Source organism: Gobio gobio (assembly GCF_949357685.1).
Source record: "Gobio gobio genome assembly, chromosome: 7".
Taxonomy (NCBI): domain Eukaryota; kingdom Metazoa; phylum Chordata; class Actinopteri; order Cypriniformes; family Gobionidae; genus Gobio; species Gobio gobio.
Window position 1 is genome coordinate 12692873 of NC_137103.1, and position 23063 is coordinate 12715935.

The following is a 23063-nucleotide window of genomic DNA, read 5'->3' on the forward strand; positions in this document are numbered from 1 at the left end:
GGTGGGAACGCCGCCCCGGACAGATGACATGTTAACAGAATCATTTCACGCCCCAGTACACACACGAAACACTGATTTATTCACCCACTGCCGTGCTAAAGGTCCCGCGCATCTGATTTATGCACCATGGTCCAAATATCTAATTTCATTTGAAAAAAAAATAAAATAAAGAAAAGGAAGGTAGAGGCAAGCCGTAGAGGGGGGAGACAGCTGGGTGAAAAAGCAGAGGGAGCACATCATTTTAAAGCACGTCATGACGGTGTAGATACTCTACATGATTATTGCACCGAGGCATAAACTATATGACAAATGGGCCTGCAAAGGCAAAAGCACAGTATTCTAACATTATCATTTCTCATATCCAGCATTCATAATCGAAACCTCAAGCGGCATTAAAGCACAGCCACAACACCGGTACAAACACACAAATCTTTAAATTCTCAGTATTTAAAAACATACAGTGGGATTCAATGGTGCACTTGCACTTGAAAATGTACCTTATAATATATAAATTATATTCAATTAAATGAGAAAGAATGTCTGAGTACAGTGTAAAAAAATTTTTTTCAAAGTTGTAAATTAAACAAAGATTATTGGAGTATATTTTACAAGAAAATACAATTTCAGTCTTCAAAATTTGATGTTTAATTCAATGTGTTACTTGTCATTTATTTGAGAAATTTACCAGCAATTTCTGAGTGAAAATGTTTCTGGGTATAGCTGGGTGATATGGGCAAAAATAAATATTACTATAAAATCAGTCGATATTGATAATTATCATGATACATGTCAAATCTTTATTTCTTTCAAGTTTAAAGGCAAAAAGTTGTAGAAACCAGACCGTTTATTGTGGTTTTAAACTACTCTTTATTGTCAGAACATGACAAACGCTTCCCGTTTTTAAATTCTTCACACTTTTATAGTCATTTTTCCTTAACAAAATACATATCTCAATTAATTTCTTAGTTTCTGCATGTTCTAATGGGTGATATTTCAAATCAAGAAACAGGTTTGTGTTGGCTGACTTTGATGATGTGTGTCTTCAGCCCCGTTTGCAGCGCAGGCTGTAATATTAATAATATTGCATGTTTTGGGCCAGATTAGGGCTGGGCGGTATATCGAGTTTGTACGATATATCGATATATATATATATTTAGAAACTATATGGAATGCGGCAAGCATCTGAAAAATAGCGGAGGACGCAGAACGAGCTGATGCAGGGAAAGTGCATGATACAACTTGTCCTCAACATGACACAAGCTTTATATTAAGGGCTTCAAAATAACTGGTAAGATATAGTTAACACGTATAGTTTAAATCAGCTTGTCCTGTCACATGCTCTGAGAAATAGCCTACTTGTGCTGACAGACAGATAAATGTTTGCTGTGTTTAATGCGTTTGAAATGTGGGGCTTTCCTCAGTGCATAACTTACATTTCACAGGTATATTCTCCATCTGTAAATGTTAGAAAGTCAGGCAAATACGTCCATTTTGCTGTGCGGAGCGGACGAGCCTTCTGCATGTGAATCTCCGCTAAAATTCCGGCTTCCGTGAAACAGAAGGAGCTCAATAGAATAGGAACGCAATAATTCTGACTAAAATAGAATTATTTGTAAAATATTTGTTGTTGGATATGTTGTTTGTTGTTCCATATGTGGAATTTTAAACCTACAAGGAAGTATATTTTTATGAAAGTGACCATTATAATGGGGAAATCAAATGTAGGCTAAAATGCTTTTGTTTTTTTTATTTTTTGTGAATTATTTTTAGATTGAAATGTTAGAATGTAATGTGATTTTAACCCCCTTTTTGCACATAATATATTTAATAGCCTACATTACATTCACTGTATTTGTTTATAGCCTTCAATATCAGCATTGTTTTAAGGACATCATGAAATCAAATAAATTATTATTCAAATAAATACAGATTTGTTTTTTTTTTATCCAAATAGAAAAACATAGAAAATACCTGTATATTTTTACAGTGTATCACCATTCAACCAAAAAACACAGAGATATGAATATGATATTGCGCTATGCCAGCACAAACCCTCTTTTGGCAAAAACTACTGTCAGGATTTACTAAAGACACAAATTTGCCTGAAAAGACGTGGACAGGGTTTTGTGTCTGGCCTCATTGCACACGCATTTGTAGGAGTTTCCCTTTCAGATGTAAAATTTATGGGAGGAGAGTATTTAAATGAATTATGCAAAGTGATTTACCAAGGTTTGCGCTCGTCAATGTACTGGTGTTTGTGCCATTATTTACCGCCCCAAATTTTGAGGTTGACATTTGGGCAAAACATTTCTGCACCTGGACACGTACAAACCTGATTTATTTGTGCTATTGCTTGTACTTTGCTTATTGTGAACTTTAACTTGTATGTATAATTTAGCTGTTATAACAAGCTTATTTATTACAATACAATATAGCATGGGTCAAAAAATAAGTCTACAAAATAAGTATTTTTGACTTGTTTCCAGTCCAAATATCTAAAAATTCTTAAATCAAGATGATTTCACTAGATCACAAAAGATTACATAAGATATTTTTTCTTGATTTCTGTGGGGGGGGAGTTTTTACTCAAATCAAGAGAAATTATATGCAAATGGGGTAAGAATAAAATGTTTGTTTGGGACAGAAACAATAAACAAGATTTAAATCAGAATCAAGATTATTTTTCTTACCCCATTGGCAGATCATTTAGCTTGTTTTAAGCAAAAATTCACTCTGTTTTGGTTTAATTTTCCATAAAACAAATAAAAATATCTTATGTCATTTTACTGATCTGGTAAATGCATCTTGCTTTAAGAATTTTTTGATATTTAAACAGGAAACAAGGCAAAAATGCAACTTAAGAAAAGTATTTTTTGCAGTGTGGAAGGGCCAGCTCCAGAACACCAAACAGACGTCAGGCTGCCCATTCAGGCTTCACAAGACAATATCAAAGTTTGTTCTCAAACTTTAGCCTCTAGTTTCATCTATAATTACACTGATGACCTTCCCAAACACCTTAACCCACCCTTAAACCTACCCATACCACCAAACCTGCCCTAATCTTACCCGTATCCACCTCAACAGCAGCAAAAGAGTTTTACAATACAACATCAAAACAGTATGTTGTACGTATTTTTGACGCAAGCACACCTAATATAAAGTGTGACCTTTTTAGAAAAATAGGCAGTTATCAGGATGTCCTGCATAATGCGCAGTAAGCAGCATGCTAGTATTGCATTTCAATGAGTTGCCTCTCTGTAAAACTGAGCTAACCGCTGTAGTGTCAGTGTCATAGGTATGTGTGACACTACCAGTGTCCTGACAGCGAGTGGCCCATCCTCTGCAGACCTGGAGCAGGGCAGATAACATGACTGTCAGCCTCATCTAAAAGACAATGGGGAAGGGAGGGGGGCTAACCACAAATTAAAACTGCAGTCAAAGGACATAGTTTATAGGTAATAGTGTGATCACAGAGATGACAGAAGGTCAGATTCTCATCAAAGCTTATCATTAATCAGACTATTATGACACGGTGACAATAAAACAGTAAAGCTACATGAGTGTGAATTGGGATATAGCCAGGCATGACGAAGTGCACAGTGGAATAGTCCATGGAATAAAGCACAAAATATGACAGCTCATATCATGGAAAACACGATTTGTTTTCACACATTCATAACATTCATTATGCAAAGCTCCAGCTTGTCAAGACAGACCATATACTAAAAATAATCACAGAAATAAATGTTCACAGCACGTGTCAATAACAGCACAACCAGCTCATTGACCCCACATCCACACCATAGACTGTAACAAAATATGGACTTAGTGTCCGTGACGTCACCCATAGGGATCTGAAGAGCATTTTGAAGCCTCAAAGTCGGCCGTTGCCATCTTGTAAACGCGGGTCACTCCCGGATAACAGAAAATGGGCAAAGAGGCGGAACGTGGGTGGAGCTGAGGTGACGTGATGAGTAACAGACAGCAGACAAACGGCAATCCACCTGTCACTCGAAATGGCCACGCCCTTAATTATGCAGAACTTTAAGACTTTATATAATGTAAATGTTCATCACAGTTGTCATGAAGGGCAAAATCAGCCGTATAGACCAAAAGCACAATTTGTACCAGACTGTAAACATGTTTTTTTTTTCTGCTGTAAAGTTGGGTATTTTAACATGGCGCTCAATGAGATCTCTAGCGGCCAGTCGATGAATTGCAGTTTAAGTCACTTCTGTATTGACTTCAAGAGAATCTGGGGGAGGTTGCCGCTTGATCCACATCTATTCACTAGGGGTGTAACGGTTCAAATTACTCATGGTTTGGTTATCATCACGATTTTAGGGTCACGGCTTCGGTACGGTTCGGTATGTGATAATTATATAAAAATTAGGGCTGCACCGAAATTTTGGCCACCGGAAATGTTCGGCCGAAAATGGCATTATCTGTTTCGGGCCGAAATAAAAAAAAAAGCCGAAAACGTAAACCGAAAATGAATGTCACCCGCCCCTCCCATCCGCGCACAAGCGCTTAGGTTTCACTCACGTTCGAGCGGTTATCACGCGACGCGTCTGCCTATCAAAGATTAAGCATGTCAGCGGTATGAGAACAAATAGAGACGTATCAGCTGAACTACCCATTGCCAGAAGCGACAATCCCCTTGACTACTGGCGCGCAAACGAAGGCCGCTTTCCATTGCTTGCGCGGATTGCACGCAGGTATTTATCTGCCTCAAGCAGTGTTGCCACATCCGCGGTTTTCCCGCGGGATGTTTTTCCATGTCCGCAGGTTGAAGCGACCCCAATTATGTGATATTTAGACCCTGGAATGCGAATTTTAGCAGGCAACCCTGCCAAAAAAACACACATTTTACCCCACAAATGCCATTTTTCCCGGAGAACAGTGACAGACAGTGAGAGATTCAGTGCAGCATCTCATGTTCTTAATGAAAACTATTCTGTGATTTTGTGTGCAGTTATTCAGATAATTGTGGATCTTTTTTGCACAACTGTTAAAAAACTATTTTATATGATGGAACATAACATTTGAAGAATAATATTATTTGGTATTATTATTTATATTTATTGTTAAAAATATTTTAGGTTTTGTTATGTAACTTAATAAAAGTTTGATTATTCTATTGGTTCGTGATGTTTTCATTTCAGATCCATATATATATATATATATATATTTTTTTTTTTTTTTTTTTTAAATATAAATATATTTTTATACATTTTTAAAAGAAGCCATTTTCAGCTTCAGTCTCGGTTTTCGGCCAAGTGCATCCTAAATTTTCGGTTTCGGCCCAGAATTTTCATTTCGGTGCATCACTAATAAAAATAAAGAAAATAACAACAGATAACCAAACTACAAGCAACAGCGCAAATAGATACGATAGATAAGATCATCCATGTATTCCTAATATTGGAATCTGAATGAAGTTTATGCAGCATGTGTATTGCTTGGAAGTTCGATCCGGTTTAGGCCTATGTTATTTATCTATTCCATCTCTCAGGCACGAGTCAGTGGGCGGGGCTACAGAATTAGGTGTTCATCTTGAGGCGGCGTGTCACTGCTCTCTGACGTCACAGGGAAAGAACATTCGCTTTCAGCTCTGAAACTTACAGGATATTCTTGTATTATCAAGGGAAAGTTGATTTCTCAATTCATGACCCCTTTAAAGGTGCAGTAGCAAAATCAACCAGGCTGCATCCAAAAAGTAGGTGATAAACAGTATGTGAAAAGAGTAGTATGTCTAAATTCACTCCCTCTTGCAACAACATCTCTTCTCTTCTCTGATGACATGTTTACTGGAGCCAGGGCGGGACAACCTGTCACTCTCATGAGATCGCAGCAATAGCAAACCACAACCATCCAACGATCCAATCAATTCCCGATGGACAAAATCAAGTCTTTTTTTAAATCAAGAATTTAGTGATGTGCTTCTTTTTTATTATTACTGTGTCTTTTATTATTTTCTCTGTACAGCACAGTGGTCAACTTTTGATGTGTTTATTTGTGCTTTATAAATAAATGAAATGAAAATGAAACGAGAAGCCGTTTCACTTGAATATACATCACAAAAGGGAAGAAAAGACTATTGCAACTTCTGTTTCATGCCAATTTAACAAAATGTCAGATTCAAAATCTACTAACCAAAGCATTTGAGCAACATCTACAAGTCTTTTCTGTGGAGACTCGTGATCCACAGGACTCGAGTGTAATGCTGTAAAAGGTGAGCTACCGAGCAAGTTCACTATATCAGAAAAGCCACACATATGAAGCTGGTTATGTGATGCAAATCTCAAAATATTTTAGTTTACACACCAAATCACACACTATGGGTGTGATGGGTCATAAAATCTATAATCTGCCCCCGTAATTATAATTTGTGAGAAAAGATAGAGGGCAAAAGGCAAGTAGTTGGTGTTTTACTGCCTCTAGTGTTCATTTCAGCTAGAACCTGCAGTGAATATAAGCATGTTTTTACAGTTCCAAACAAAACCAACATCTTTCTTTGAATTTGAGTTTACTCTCCTATAAGTGTTTTTAATTGGTTTTAATTTCTGCAATCTGCTGACAGTGCGTGACGTCAATATGCATGAGAATGCTGGGGGATTTCCTTTTGGTCCCTCTTTCTTTCACGCTACTTTCACTCCTATTTTCCACTTTTCCTCAATCTCTCCTGTCCATCTCTATCCCTCTCTATGTCCTCACGTTTCCTAGTCCTTTGTGAGTGCTGTGTGAGTAGAGCTCCCCCTGGTGTCTCTTACCGTGGTATTTTGAAGAGCGCTTTGACCGGGTGCATCTCTGCCAGCGGTGGATCTCCGTCTGCCAGCTCTATGGCAGTGATGCCCAGAGACCACACATCACAGCGGGCATCATACGAGTAGTCATACTGCTGTTCACACGCTATCACCTGCACAGAGTGAGAAACACAGTGGCATCACACACACAAACCATGATGATCACTCTGCATAGGAAACCAAGCTCACAAATAAGATATTTAATGTCTCAATTACTGTATTTCTCAGAGACAGTAGTTAGTATAAATGGGGAAAAGACCATATGTGTCTCCTCTAGAGTTTCAGAAGAGATCTCAACTGTGCTCAGATTTCTCAAGACACTAATCAACAGCCAGCAAGCTTAATATAAACTCAAAAATGTCTTATCTAATTCTAATTACGAGTTATGCAATCTACATTAATTTTATACTCCTGCTGCATGTCAACTATTGATTAATTTGTCTATTTTTATATCCCCAAAGGAATTTTAGCAGAAATATCTGACACCTACAAGAAACATAATTGAGAACTTTTTTTAATTAAATGGCCTCGAATTCTAACTAAAGTTAATTTACGTATAGACCTTAAAGGGTTAGTTCACCCAAAAATGTTAATTAGCCCATGATTTACTCTCCTTCAAGTCATCCTAGGTTTATTTGACATTCTTCATACAAGTGCATCCATCCATCATAAAAGTGCATCTATCCATCATAAAAGTGCATCTCTCCATCATAAAAGTGCATCCATCCATCATAAAAGTGCATCCATCCATCATAAAAGTGCGTCTATCCATCATAAAAGTGCATCTCTCCATCATAAAAGTGCATCCATCCATCATAAAAGTGCGTCTATCCATCATAAAAGTGCATTCATCCATCATAAAAGTGCATCCATCCATCATAAAAGTGCATCTATCCATCATAAAAGTCCATCCATCCATCATAAAAGTGCATCTATCCATCATAAAAGTGCATCTATCCATCATAAAAGTCCATCCATCCATCATAAAAGTGCATCTATCCATCATAAAAGTGCATCCATCCATCATAAAAGTGCATCTATCCATCATAAAAGAGCATCCATCCATCTATCCATCATAAAAGTGCATCTATCCATCATAAAAGTGCATCTATCCATCATAAAAGTGCGTCTATCCATCATAAAAGTGCATCTATCCACCATAAAAGTGCATCCTTCCATCTATCCATCATAAAAGTGCATCTATCCATCATAAAAGTGCATCTATCCATCATAAAAGTGCATCCATCCATCATAAAAGTGCATCTATCCATCATAAAAGTGCATCTATCCATCATAAAAGTGCATCCATCCACCATAAAAGTGCATCCATCCATCTATCCTTCATAAAAGTGCATCCATCCATCTATCCATCATAAAAGTGCATCCATCCATCATAAAAGTGCGTCTATCCATCATAAAAGTGCATTCATCCATCATAAGAGTGCGTCTATCCATCATAAAAGTGCATCTATCCATCATAAAAGTGCGTCTATCCATCATAAAAGTGCATCCATCCATCATAAAAGTGCATCTATCCACCATAAAAGTGCATCCTTCCATCTATCCATCATAAAAGTGCATCCATCCATCATAAAAGTGCATCTATCCATCATAAAAGTGCATCCATCCATCATAAAAGTGCATCTATCCATCATAAAAGTGCATCCATCCATCATAAAAGTGCATCTATCCATCACAAAAGTCCATCTATCCATCATAAAAGTGCATCCATCCATCATAAAAGTGCATCTATCCACCATAAAAGTGCATCCATCCATCATAAAAGTGCATCCATCCATCATAAAAGTGCATCTATCCATCACAAAAGTCCATCTATCCATCATAAAAGTGCATCCATCCATCATAAAAGTGCATCTATCCACCATAAAAGTGCATCTATCCATCACAAAAGTCCATCTATCCATCATAAAAGTGCATCCATCCATCATAAAAGTCCATCTATCCACCATAAAAGTGCATCCATCCATATATCCATCATAAAAGTGCATCTATCCATCATAAAAGTGCATCTATCCATCATAAAAGTGCATCTATCCATCATAAAACTGCTCCACACAGCTCCGGGCCTTCTGAAGCGAAGTGGTGCGTTTGTGCAAAAATATCCATATTTATCCATAACTTTATGGACTAAAATAACTAGCTTCGAATTCCAGCAGTCAGCGGTACACACGTTGACTTACGGTGAAAGAGTAACCCTTGACCCTTGAACCCTTGTCACTGCCATTATAAAGCTTGGAAGAGCCAGGACATTTCTAATATAACTCTGATTGTGTTCGTCTGAAAGAAGGATGACTTGAAGGTGAGTAAATCATGGGCTAATTTTCATTTTTGGGTGAACTATCCCTTTAATCAGGCTGTAAGGGATAGGTTTATATTCTGTACGATGGCACGCGCAGTATAATGCATCCCAACTCACAAAACTGCTTTGTGGAGGGTTTTTTTGTCTGGGAAAATACGTTTTGTCAGCTCAACAACTGGTACGCTGTTAAACAACAGTACAATCCATCGAACACACTGTCCTTCTATCCCTCACAGCCTCGTTTTCATTCCTGTCAGAAGTTAAATATGGCTCTGCTCTGACTATGGTCTATTAGAGGGATTCATATCAGTTTTGTTATAATATGGTTCAATTGATTTAATAAGCTCTTTAATTTCTGCTCATTTACCCAGCATATCCATGTCAATTTAGCCAAATACTTTTCTAAATGAAACTACTTTTATTTCAGCTCCAGTTAACCAGTATTTGTGATGTTAAATCATTTCTGGACTGTAATACTCTCAATCTCTCCCATACCAGACAGAGGTGCCCCGAATTTAGTGATTCAGGATTTTTATTTCTTATGCATATGTTGTGATTATTTTATCATTATTTTAATACATTTTCTATGTAAAGCACTTTGAATTACCATTGTGTATGAAATGTGCTATATAAATAAACTTTCCTTGCCTTGCTTAATAATTACAACAATTAATGTATGTTGTTTTCCAGCATTAAATCAGTTTGTCAGACACACTGTGGCCAATCGGCATATATTGCTGAGCGTTTAATTTAGACTGTATTTTAATTGGCCCTGAGGGGCCTCCCCCACTGGCCCCATCACCTCTCTTTATTTCACTCTCACAGAGAGGCGCTCAGCTATTAACCTTCACACGACCCACGCACACACACACACACACACACACACAGCTCACCGTGACAGCTCACTAATACATACACAAAAACACACTCGGCATTAAAATACTTTTTATAAAGCTGTACTGAATCTACTCACAGGTTAAAGGATCCCAGATTGTTTCATTCAGTAGAGTAAATAAAACTATACACAAAAGTATCTATTAGAAATAAAATATATTTTTTTAATCAAATTTATTTGTAGGGCTTTTCACAATACACATTGTTTCAAAGCAGTTTTACAGAAAATCATGATGTAAATGTTTAAAATATCTTAATATATTTTCATATCTTCGCCAGGCGAATGTGGGTAAAGCTGAACATATCAATATATACAAATTGATACTGTATAGAGTTATCATGGCGCAGGCGCACTTAGGGCGTGTCCGAATCCACTTTTGCTAGTTTAACAACAGAAAAATGGCGCAGTCGTTTTCAGTTCCTCAAAATAGCAAAGCGCCAACAATGCTCCTGAACACACCTCATTTTCAGACCAGCACGCCCATGGGTGAACAGATGGGCGCGAATGCATTTGCTATTTAAACAACGTGGCGCTGGACGTGAAAATGAGAACTGCGTCGGGCTGAAACCAGCAAAAAACACTTGTTGTGCCTGGCGCCGCATTGCACCGGGTGTATGATAGGGCCCTCAGTGTAATAGACGTGCATTTTGTTGCTTACATGGAGAAGATAACAGTATCGTTTAAACTTGCAACGTTAAAACTAGCATTTTCAGACACCCAAAACACAGTTGTTGTGTAAACGAACGCATATAAAGTTTTCCGTTTTTAGTTGAAAATGGTTCTGTGTAAACGGCCCCTAAGGGAGAACTCAGGGTTTAAATGCATGAGACAAACAAAGGGAACAAATGAGATCATTAACTAGACAACGGCTGAACGGGATAATGAACTAAATCAGGGAATTAACTCATGAACATGAACACAGACCAACTGACTGAAACAAAATCATAATGACACAGAAAGCAGCATACATGCTACAGCCAGAATAACGTGACACCATATTCTTTTTTTCATCATACCCGGTAAAAGATTGTTAACTGTGAAGAATCTGTGATGAACTGTACATCAATAAATCATAATCCTGTGCCATGGGTTCTGCCATTTATACAAGCTACAGTGGAACATATTTTACGTTACAACTTGAGGCTTATGCTTTTCAAACGTGGTAGTGTAATAAAGTCCTATTATAACAGAACTTTCATTTCTGGCTGAACTATCCCTTTAAGGAACAAACCAAATTTTTTGAAAATAGGCTCATTTTCCAACTCCCATAGAGTTAAACAGTTGAGTTTTACCGTTTTCGAATCCATTCAGCCGATCTCCGGGTCTGGCGGTTGCACTTTTAGCATAGCTTAGCATAGATCATTGAATCTGATTAGACCGTTAGCATCTCGCTCAAAAAAAAAAAAAAAACCTTGCTGCCGTCCCATGGGTGCAGCGGTGCAATGATATTACACAGCATCTGAAAATAGTCCCCAGCACGCTCTCAGTGCAAACTGGTTGTCATGTTGGTTATGTTGACGGAAGTTAGATGCTATTTTCAGGTGCTGTGTAATATCATTGCGCCGCTACACCCATGGGACGGCTCAAAGCTCCTTCATTAGTGCGCAGGAATGAGAGTATAGTTCCTAGCCATATCGGTCTAGAAAATCACAACTTTTCATTTTCCGTCGGTCTTAGTACACGATATAACTACAGAAGAGTCAAGTTATAAATAGGAAAAATATTAAAAGTCTTTGGTCATTTTTGAGCGAGATGCTAACGGTCTAATCAGATTCAATGATCTATGCTAAGCTATGCTAAAAGTGCTACCGCCAGAGCCAGAGATCGGCTGAATGGATTAAAAAACGGCAAAACTCAACTCTTTAACTCTAGGGTAGCTGGAAAATGAGCCTATTTTCAAAAAAAGTGTTGTGTTGCTTTAAGAATAAAAGGTTTTGTACTGTATCATAGGAAGAGACGGATGTTGACTAGCAAGATTTAGAAATAAAGTGATCAGAAATAAAGTAAGGTAGTATTTTATAAAAGAACAGACCTCAGGAGCCATCCAGAAAGGAGTTCCCACTGATGTGTTTCGCCGTAGACGGGCACTCGTCAACTGAGCGGAGACACCTGCAAGGGATCAGAGACCTCATGTGTCAGAATCATAGTTCATCTCACTTTTCATAAGGTTATTATTTTTTATTGAATGTGATTTTTTTAACTGAAATTTGTGAACGTCTGTGATAACACACAGCAATAACTGTACAAATATTTCTCAAGTAGGACCGAATAACACTGAAGGATTCAGACATTTAGGAGGTGGCAAATAATCTGACGTGACATTAGCATTAATCAGCATTACGTGATGAGGGCATTTTGCTTCCCAGCAGGGATCCACTTCTTTCTCACATGCACACGGGACAAACACGCCTCAGGCAGACGAGAATCAATGGCCCCACATGCCCCCCTCTCCCCCTCACACACACTTTCCATGCCAGACATCATTTAACCCCATTCATGTGATGTGTGAGGGTGCGTTTGATAAGCACACAGACGCCAGAGCGGCTCCACCTCAATTTAGTAGCGTTTAATTTGCTCGAGGTAGAGCATTAGCATACTGTTCGTTTTATTATGCCTGCAATAATAATATATAATGTGTATCTGTATAATAATAATAATATAATTTATATCTCATGTATGGTCAACAAATTAATTGCAAATAAACTGATGCAGTAAATCAAATATATTTGATGTTTTACACTCAGCACTGGAGAAAAAAGGCAGCGGAAGAAAGCGTAAATTGTAGTTAGATGCTATACTTATAAATAGTGGCAGATACTATTTGCACTTCAAATAGTGTTGTTGTACATTAAATGGTATGCAACAGAGTAACAGAGTATAAAAGATTATATTTAATACGATTATTAAATGGATGCCCCGCTATTGGGACAATAAAGCCCTCCCTACACCTACCCCTAACCAATAAACACTATATTATTAAACACACGTTTATTTCCACTTTTTGAAAATGTTCTTCATTTTTTTTGAAAGTAAATGCCTTTCTGATCTGATATGTGATGGGAAAAGGGAGTAGAGCGAGTTCGGCAGAAGGCGGATTCAAACTCGGGTCGATTTACATCAAAACGTTCTGTCCCGTGCATTACCCTATTGCTACTGTTGACAATCAAGCATCTTCCATTTTGTCTGGTCCAACCAGACGTCAGTGGGCGGAGTTAATGTAAATAGCCTCTGCCAACAAGGTGGGCTATTTGCACTTAGTATAGAGTGCCAAAGTTATGACGTCACTTTGTAGGCCAACCCGGAAGTTAGCGGCGCATGGGTTCCCACGATCGAAAAGACTTTTGGAAAATTGCAAAAAATAAGATCTGTGTTCAACAAAGAGTTATGACCCTTACACGTTCTTTTAAATAAACCACAGATTTGAGCTTTAAACAACTACATTATCGACTGAAAAAGTCTTAAAACTACGTTTTGTCACACATTAACAGTAGATTTTGACACAAAAAGACGTGTAAACACAGCCCATGTCAGCCATTTCTCAACGAGACGAACATGTGAAGAGAGTAAACTCCAAATGTTCAAGCATCCAACTTTGCGCGAATAGCGCGATTTATTCACGCCACATAAGTTCTTCATTCTTAGGCTGAAACGCGGGCTAGTGAGAGATTGCCTGTTTGTCACGATGACGTCTAAAGTCCCCGCCAAAGGATGTAGTCCCTTTTAGCAACTTGTTAGCAACCACCGTTTTTAAGACACAATAAAGTTGAAAAAAAATCACAAGCAGGTTTTAACTAATGTGTTTTATGTCATAGATCAAAACGTGAAAATATTTAGAGGCTTTGTTAACCACAGACCTTATTTCAGGCGATTTAGCAAAAACCCATTAAAAAAACCCATAGACTTTAGGGCGAGGGAACCGGAAGGGCTAAAATGCTAACTCACTTCCGCATTTTGGCCTACAAAGTGACGTCATGACTTCGGCACTCTATGAACAGACACTCCGAAAAAACTAAAGAAAAACAGCTAAACTGGTTCAGCAACCAAGTCTTAAAAGTAGCTATATTTAAAAAAAAAAAAAACTACTGAAATAAAAGGCCACTTAAGGAGAGTACACTAACATATATTATTTTTAAGAATATATCCATATTTCCATTATTTTTCACCTGACGTTAGACATTAATAGACACCATTGCCCATCAAGAGCATGTTAAAGCTATCTTTGAATATAAGCTGTTCTAAATTGGTGAAAGATGAACCAAACATATTTAAGATGTTTATGACCATAAATAAATTATTTACTTTGGTTTAAATGTCTTTTCAGTGTCCCATTAAAACAAACAGAATGACCAAAATAACACATTTTGTCATTATTTACAATTAATGTCATTCCAAACTAGTATGTGGTCCATTTTGGAGCTTGACAAACATGGTCACTATACACCGATCAGGCACAAAATTATGACCTAGGTGAAGTGAATAAAACAAATTTTCCTCAAAGTTGATGTGTTAGAAGCAGGAAAAATAGGCAAGCGTAAGGATTTAAGCGAGTTTGACAAGGGCCAAATTGTGATAGCTAGACGACTGGGTCAGAGCATCTCCAAAACTGCAGCTCGTGTGGGGTGTTCCTGGTAACATCTTGGTGCCTGATACCAACAGCACACCTTCAGGGGTCTAGTGGAGTCCAACTAAATATTAGGAACATAATGTTATGCCTGATCTGTGTATGTACAGTTGGAGTATGGAAAGGAAAGTGTATACAGAAATCTATAATTTAAAATAAAATCCTTTTTCTATAATAAAATCCTCCTCTCTGCAGGGAAACATCAGTAGCCATTACCAAAGTCCACCAGTTTGACTCCACCGTCTGTGGTGAGGAGGATGTTGTTGCCCTTCACATCACGGTGGATTATTCTGTTGTTGTGAAGATGCTGGAGACCCTGAGAAAAAAGCAAGAGAAACTTTCAGCCAGTTTAAGTCAGTAAGTTGGGCCTGAAGGCCAGACGGCCTCTGATCAGCCCGTAAAGTCTACAGCTGGACACCCTCTGTCTCTCCTCACTATCACGGCCCAAAATAACTACTCTGGCATGGTCAGAGCGCTGAGACAGCGTTCCCTGTGCTGGGGTGAGCAGATTACTTCAGTGTGTGTGTGTGTGTGTCTCACCAGAAGTGCTCCATACAGGATGTAGGAGATGATGGGCTCCTCAAGACATTTTTCCCTCATCAGCAAACCCTTTATCAGCTCCGTTACTGAACCCCCATTACACAACTAACAGAGAGAAACACCAGACAGAGAGGGAAAGTAATGAGGAAAAGGAGAAAGAAAAAAATTGATTAATGCAGTTATAGAGAAAAGGGCAACCAAACAACAGGAACTACATTAGTAAGACTTCAGCACTTTTTATGATTCATATGCTAACAAAACACACAAGACAGTGTTTATATTAATCTTGGCAAATGACACATCATGGATGCACACGTTAAATAACAAAACTCTGTCATCTTTTATTTAGCAACATAAGTCATTCCTAACATATTACTTTCTTTCTTTTGTAGAACACAAAACAAAATATTTAGAAGAATGTTTGTGCTGCACTTTTCCATACAGTGAAAACATGCAGTGACCAGGGCCTCACGAGATCCAATCTGTTATTTAGTGAAAATCTTACCATTCTTCATAGCTTTAAATAGGTTTTGTTAACATTAAGTCTAACTGCATACTTAAATGAGATTTGGGAGCGAACAAAAGATCTGTAGTAAATAACTTCCATTGGAGAACTTTCCACTAATTAGCACTTTTACTTGGAATGTAGTGCACAAAGCATAGGGACTACATTTGGTCCCACTTTTTATATTAAATGTCTTTAACTCCTTTAAACACATTTGCTCCTATTGAGGTGGATACGGGTAAGGTTATGACTGTTTTGGTGGTATGGGTTAATGGGTAATGAAAGGTCAACCGTGTAATTATAGATGTAATTACAGAAATTAATTACAGATATAAGTACATGCAGGCATTTTTTGGTTACACTTTATTTTAAGGTGTCAGTAGCTGCGTTTCCATTACAGATTTACGCAAAACTTTTGCAATATTTTCTAAAAGTCGATAAAAAAATATTGCGAAATGACGGCGTTTCTATTAACTGATGTTATGCGACTAAAACTATTTTTTTTCCTCTCATGATAAGTCATTCCAAAAATGATGCCATGTATGTTGTTAGGTTTATGTATTTCCCTGGCACCAACCGCCATTGTTTTTAATGGAAGGAGACGTAGGTGCTTTATCCAAGCATTAATGGCAAGGAAATCACCTTATACTTGAGCGGCACATATGAGGTATCTCTGGGTGTTTCTCTCGCTTATCTGCTTCAAGGTCTTGATAAATTGTGGCATTTTCTATTCTATTGTTTTTTATGAGTTTAATAAAGAACTCGTCTTCTGTCCAAACACTGCGCCATCTGTCACAAGTTATCGACTTTTACGTACGCCAGGTTATTGTGACGCATTGCTGCCACATATAGAGAAGAGCGAAATGTTTGAATTTGCATGGTGGTAACTCAAAGTTTTTTTTACCACTTCGTTATCTTGGCTTGGAATTTCATTTGTTGGAGATATAAACTGAATTTAGAAATGCTTTTGAAATGAAAAACTTTGCATTTAATGAACAAAATACATTTTTGAAATGAAGACAGCGTTTGGAGAGGAGTGCAAAACAATCTGTTCCCTGAATCCACGGCTTTTGTTGTTATTGTGATTAATGGCTCTTGGAGCCCCTGAGTGATTGGATTATCATCTATGTACTTGAATGGCACTGTTATACTGATTGGATTAGAACTGGTCCTTGCTTTGTTTAGATAGTCTCCTCCCCTACTGTGTGTAAGGTCAACACCTTTAAGGACTGCCCACTGAATAACTATAAAATACCACTGTACAGCTCCCTTGGTCAGACTTGACGACCACAGCCGAAAGACAGCGCAAGTTCTCAATAAAGAATCCTGCTGAAGTTATTTCCAAGTCTCCTGGTCTCTTCTTCGAGGAGGAAAAGAGTTCCCAACAGTGTACACAAATAAAAGTAGACCGTTTATTTTTAATAATTATGTCTTGCACTAATCTGTATGGCTAAAAAAGATTGTAAAAAGTATTGTGAGTTGTTTCCGCTGTCATAAAGGGAAAAAAATCCATCAGAAGGCGCCGACGCCTTCGCCGGATAGAGGGTTAAAGAAAACCTAGCCTATTTAGTTTCAAAGTTAGGCTATGTTTTTTTTTATTTCATATGTTGATTATGAAAAGTGAGCACCATGAGTAAGGCGACATAATCAGATGCGCATTTGTCTGGGGACATGAAGTGGAGTCAGACATGATTTTGAGCACTTCGTTGAGTTTTCTAGAAAGTCTTTCTTTAAAATGTATTTTGTTTTGTATAAATTGTATTTGAATTTTGATCAATGTTTAATCAACTATTTACCTGTATATTTAATAAATAAGAAGCAAACCAAGATCGTAGGGAATGGATTGACGTGCGTAACTGGCCTGTTTCCGCTGTCTTTGAGTAAGGCTGAAACTATAGCGTCCTTCTCTTTTTAATACATTTCTTGAATACATGTCATATTACAGTAGGCCTATAGATAGTTATGATATTTGTAGCTGCACCGGGGTCCGCCATTACTAGGTTAAAATTACACCACTGTCCTTATTAGGAGAAAATAAATGTCGTTTTAACAACGTAGCATCTCGTTATTACGACATACTTGAGTGGGGAAAAAATGTTAGGCCCTATGTCGCAGCAATGTGTCACCGTACCAGGTGACCTGTAAATGTGAAAAAACTATTTCCATTGCAGTTTCGCGAAAATTTCCTTTTTTCGAATTGCCTGAAAAACCACCTCATGTGAGCATAAAAACTTTTTGCGATATATGGGAGTTTTTGTGAAATTGACGCGTTTCCATTGGGCTTGTTTTCAATTTGCAATTTCAATTTGCGCAATTTGAAGGGTAATGGAAACGTGGCTAGTGTTACAGTGTAATTATATATTTAAATACTGAGTAATATTAATTAACAAGATGTACTACTACTTACTATAGGGTTAGGTTGGATTAGGGTTTGTTTGAGGGTCAGTTGCATGTAATTTGGCATAATTTACTGTTATTACTATGACAAGTACATGCACTATATATATTCAACAAGGACACTGTAAAATAAAGTGTTACCCATTTTTTTTAAATATTAGTACAATGTAAAAAATGTATGTATATAATAAGAGTGTGGCATCAAATAATTATTAATTGAATGTTAGTACATAATAGTTACCCCAAGCCAAATTTCCAAGCCTCTAAATTATCAACATGATCAAAATTTAGCAACTAAGTAATCCGACTGATCATTTATACTTTTTTAGAATGTAAAAGGGCTTTAGTATAATTATAAATGTGTCCACTTTTAGGACATCCTTTGTACTGTGAAAACTTGTCTGTGAAATCTTTAAAAATGTTCATAAACTAAATGTAAAATTAGCTTTTATATTGTTAGTAATATTTCGAGATGAACAATGGACTGAATCAACTTAGGTTTACTTGATTATCCATACATCATTTTTGTGAGTATGAGTGTCAAATATAATACTCAGGCTTTTGGGGAACGTTTATTTGTTCATCACTCGATCATCATTGTATTGCATTTCATTATATACATTTACCTCCCATAATAATAAAAAACCTAGAGCTTGGATCATAAAATGCATAAACACTTAAATATCATCTTACTAAGACATATTATTAGTAGATATAGAGTGATAGTAATATTCTAGTAATACAAATATATATATTTAAAAAGTTAATATTTAAACTTTTTGGCCACAAATATCAGAAACTGCCCTAAACTGCAGTTTGGGCCTCTGAAAAAAATGTAGGTGTTTTTTTCCTCCTCGAGAATGAGCTCTATATTCTTCTATATTTATATTCTTCATGAGCCAAAAAATATAGCGTTTTTTGACAATTATTTCATATGTCAGGCTTTAGAGGGTTAAAGACACTTAAAGTGAGTCCATCCATTTTGTGTTCCTTTGTTCAAAAGAAAGTCTTTAAATGCAACTAAATGCTCTACTAAATGCAACCTAAATTTGAGAATAAACAGAAAATAAAATGAGAATCAACTTTGTTTGTCAAACTGACAAAACTCAATATCCACAACATCAGATTTGAGGAATATGTTACTTTAATTCAGTTGTTCAAGTCTGACGTCAACAATCACTGTTTCCTGGCCCAAAAGCTCCTTCAGATCCCAAAAGCAAACAACAAACTGTGCTAATATACACTCACGTTGTACTGTAGGACTATCAAAAAATCCTGTAACCTTCATCTCTTTAATGAAATCTTGGTTAGCCAGACAGTGATTGATTTTTTTCTGAATCATTAAGATACTGGCGTCTGGGACACCGTGAGCCTGGAGATTGTGGTGCACAAAGTGAGTTTAAAAGCTTAAATGTGTGCTCTAAATGAATAGTACTCAAAAACGTCTGTTGAGGTTGTAGTAAAGGCTTGCACCCATAAACTGTAATATCAGAAAGATGCCTCACGACTTAACAAGCGGATACTCACAATGCCACTTTCATGGGAACCTCCTAGGCCCTGTTTACACCTCGTATTTTGGTCGATTGGATCACAAGTGGACGACACTTGAGCTTAAAACTTGAGCTTGTCCACAATCGACCACTTCCAGAGGTAGTCGGAAACACATTCGACTGGATTGCTTCCATAGCGTAAACACCCTTATGTGGTCGAATGCACAAAGGCCGCCTGCTCTCCGCCTACTGACCTAATGCAGAAACATTATGGGAAGCGCGCTAGCCAGACGGGATTTAAACTTTGTCGGCTGAAGACCCAAGTTTGGTTTGAAGATGAAAAACGTACCAAGCTCAATGTTCTCTCACCATTCCGGATTTCTAACACACACTCACAGCGTTCAGCTGGTCAGAGCAGAAACTAAAGCTGCTGCTCTCCGAATGTTTTTCCGTCGTATACTTTTGCGTTCTTACGTAAATTGCGTAAGCTTTTTGCCCATTAGATTGAAAGATTTCAAAAACCTATACATTTACCCGCCCTTGAATAAATCAGGACAGAAGTGGTCGAAAGTGGACAAAAGAGACTAAAACACCAGGTGTAAACGGTTATGTCCCCCTCGTTTAACTGTGGTCCGATTGACCAAACCGCATCTTAATACCAGGTGTAAACAGAGCCCTAGAAACTATTTCCTGTGGACAACGCAAATAAAATGCAAACCATCTCTGATAAAGAAATGTACCTCCAAAACAAGCCAAAGCTGCCCTCCAGAGAGCTCATCTGCTTTGTAGAACATGCCAAAGAACTTCACCACATTGGGATGGTTGGACAGCGAGCGCAGGATGTTGTACTCCGCTTCAATTTCCTCATCCACATCCTGATATAACCATTAGCACAATCACATTAATCATATATGTTAGTACACAGAACAGAGCCCTGGTTTGTGGGGGATCTACAACCCCAAATCAGAAAAGGTTGGGACAGTATGGAAAACGCAAATTAAAAAAATAAAAAAAGAAGTGATTTCTAAATTTACTTTGACTTGTATTTCATTGCAGACAATATGAACACAAAATATTTCATGTTTTGTCTGGTCAACTTCATGTCATTTGTAAATATGCATCCTTTCCTGTCATTCAGACCAGCAACACATTTCAAAAAAAGTTGGGACAGTAAAGCATTTACCACTTTGTAATGTTGCCATTCCTTTTCACAACACTTAAAAGACGTTTAGGGACTGAAGACACCAAGTGATGAAGTGTTTCAGGTGTAATTTTGTCCCATTCTTCCTGCAAACAAGTCTTAAGGTGGGCAACAGTACGGGCTCTTCGTTCTTGATGCAGTGCCGCCTGAGGGATCGGAGATCACGGTTGTTCAGCTTAGGCTTGCGCCCTTGTCCTTTACGCACTGAAATTCCTCCAGATTCCTTGAATCTTTTAATTATGTTATGCACTGTTGAATGTGAAATATCCAAATCTCTTCCTATCTTTCTTTGGGGAACATTGTTTTTAAACATTTCAATAATTTTCTCACGTATTTGTTGGCAAACTGGCGATCCTCGGCCCATCTTTGCTCCTAAAGGATTAGACATTTCTTGGATGTTGCTTTTGTACCAAATCATAATTACAATCACCTGTTGACATCACCTGTTTCAAATCACATCATTATTTAACCATTTTACCTCATTACTAGCCCTAAATTGCTCCTGTCCCAACTTTTTTTGAAATGTGTTGCAGGTCTGAATGACAGGAAAGGATGCATATTTACAAATGACATGAAGTTGACCAGACAAAACATGAAATATTTTGTGTTCATATTGTCTGCAATGAAATACAAGTCAAAGTAAAAAATTTTTTTTTGCGTTTTCCATACTGTCCCAACTTTTTCTGATTTGGGGTTGTATATAATTTGCATTTGTTGAGTGTAATGACATGGTGTTCTTATGAGATCATGGACAACTGTCCTTAACTGAAGCTAGAAATGATTGAAAAATTGCTGCTGATTAAAAAAAAAGCTACCATATACAAAGAAAATGTGTCAGAATAGATGATAACAATGAAAAAGGTGTATAAACGTGCATGTGCTTGTATGGCCAGCAGGGTTTTTGATGGGTACAGTGAAGGCAGCCATGCATGCGCTGTGCAGCAGGGGGTTATGGGGGATCAAGCAGCACTAATGGCATCACACTACATGGGGAATATCAGGGTTAGGCATAAAAATAAAACATCCTGAGTAGTTTTGCAAAAAAATCAATAGCGCTATAATAAGAAAACATCTGTGGGGGAAACTTAGGAAGAACATCTACTTACTCTGTTAGTGTGACTGGAATTCTGAGACAAGCCAGAGGACGAGAGGAGAAGAAATGCCTTTAAAGATTTTTTTCTGTTTTTGTTTTATTTTCAAATCATCGTAAAAAAATATATAAAAATGGAGTCTTACATGCTAAAATAAATTCATTTGACATGCAAATTACATATGTTCACAGTACATTTTCTGCACATGTTTCTGATCCATTACTGAATAGTAATGCCACACTGCCCCCTTTTGAATCTATTGGGTCTAGTCCGTAAAAATTAAGGTTTAAGACGCTCAGAAGACAGGCACAAGGAAAACAGAGTACAGTTCATGGAAATAACAGTTTCCATGTGCTCACATCAGGAAGGGGACACTATTGCATTCCACTAAACACAGATGCCACAACTGAAGAAAATCTCAGAAAGCCCAAAAATGACTTACATTAATGGGGTCCAAAATTTTCACAGCTGCTTGACTTCCATTTTTCTTATTGATGACTTTGTAGACCTTGCCATAGGTTCCTTTCCCAATTGTTTCCATGATGTCCCACTCAGAAGACGGATCTGCCAGCGATTCTAAACCGATCATGCTTGACTTGTAGGGATACAGTCCATAGAGAGACCTCCTGAACATTACAAGTAACAGTAATTCAAAGCAAAGATTTAATTACATTTCTTCACATTTTTTATACATGTAGGAACGGATACATTTACCATTGTTCGGTACATTTTCATGGTCGAAATCAAGTCATTTCAATAGTGATTCATATAATTGGGAATTCTGCCAGAGGGGGAAGGATGTCTGCAGATTTTGCAACGAGTTCAGGTCGGTCACACAAATTTGCTTGCTATGTTATTGACAATAGACTTTTTTGCCCTCGAAATTTCACACGCTACAGCACCTTTATGCTGATAATAGTGCACCACAAAATAAAAACTCTGTCATGATTTAGCATATAGTTAAAAACACATTTAATGTTCACTGTTCTTTTTCATACAATGTATGGTAAGAAATTGGCCACCACAAACATGAAGAATTGTGTGTAATGTTTCAAATCTTCTGAAGTCATAAAATAGATCTCCGTGAGGAAAAGTTTGAAATTCATTAGTCACACAATCTCCTCTGCTGCAGCACTGTAAAAAAAATAATCATGGGTCTTGTGATTTTCACTAAATAATATTTGAAAATATTGATTA

The 23063-nt window shown here is 37.4% G+C and overlaps 1 protein-coding gene across 2 annotated transcripts in view; it reads right to left on the reverse strand.

The window, feature by feature from the left end:
- myo3b (myosin IIIB) overlaps nucleotides 1–23063 on the reverse strand; it is a 212051-nt gene that overhangs the window by 186955 nt on the left and 2033 nt on the right. Inside the window, exons 2-8 of one of the 2 annotated variants that reach the window (XM_079822057.1) lie at nucleotides 22309–22492; nucleotides 21882–21902; nucleotides 20315–20449; nucleotides 15183–15287; nucleotides 14859–14958; nucleotides 12054–12130; nucleotides 6774–6919 (exon numbers count right to left, since the gene is read on the reverse strand). In XM_079822057.1, coding sequence (XP_079678183.1) covers nucleotides 6774–6919; nucleotides 12054–12130; nucleotides 14859–14958; nucleotides 15183–15287; nucleotides 20315–20449; nucleotides 21882–21902; nucleotides 22309–22492 — 768 coding nt within the window. The remainder of the gene's footprint in view (nucleotides 1–6773; nucleotides 6920–12053; nucleotides 12131–14858; nucleotides 14959–15182; nucleotides 15288–20314; nucleotides 20450–21881; nucleotides 21903–22308; nucleotides 22493–23063) is intronic. The other variant, XM_079822058.1, reaches the window with a different exon arrangement.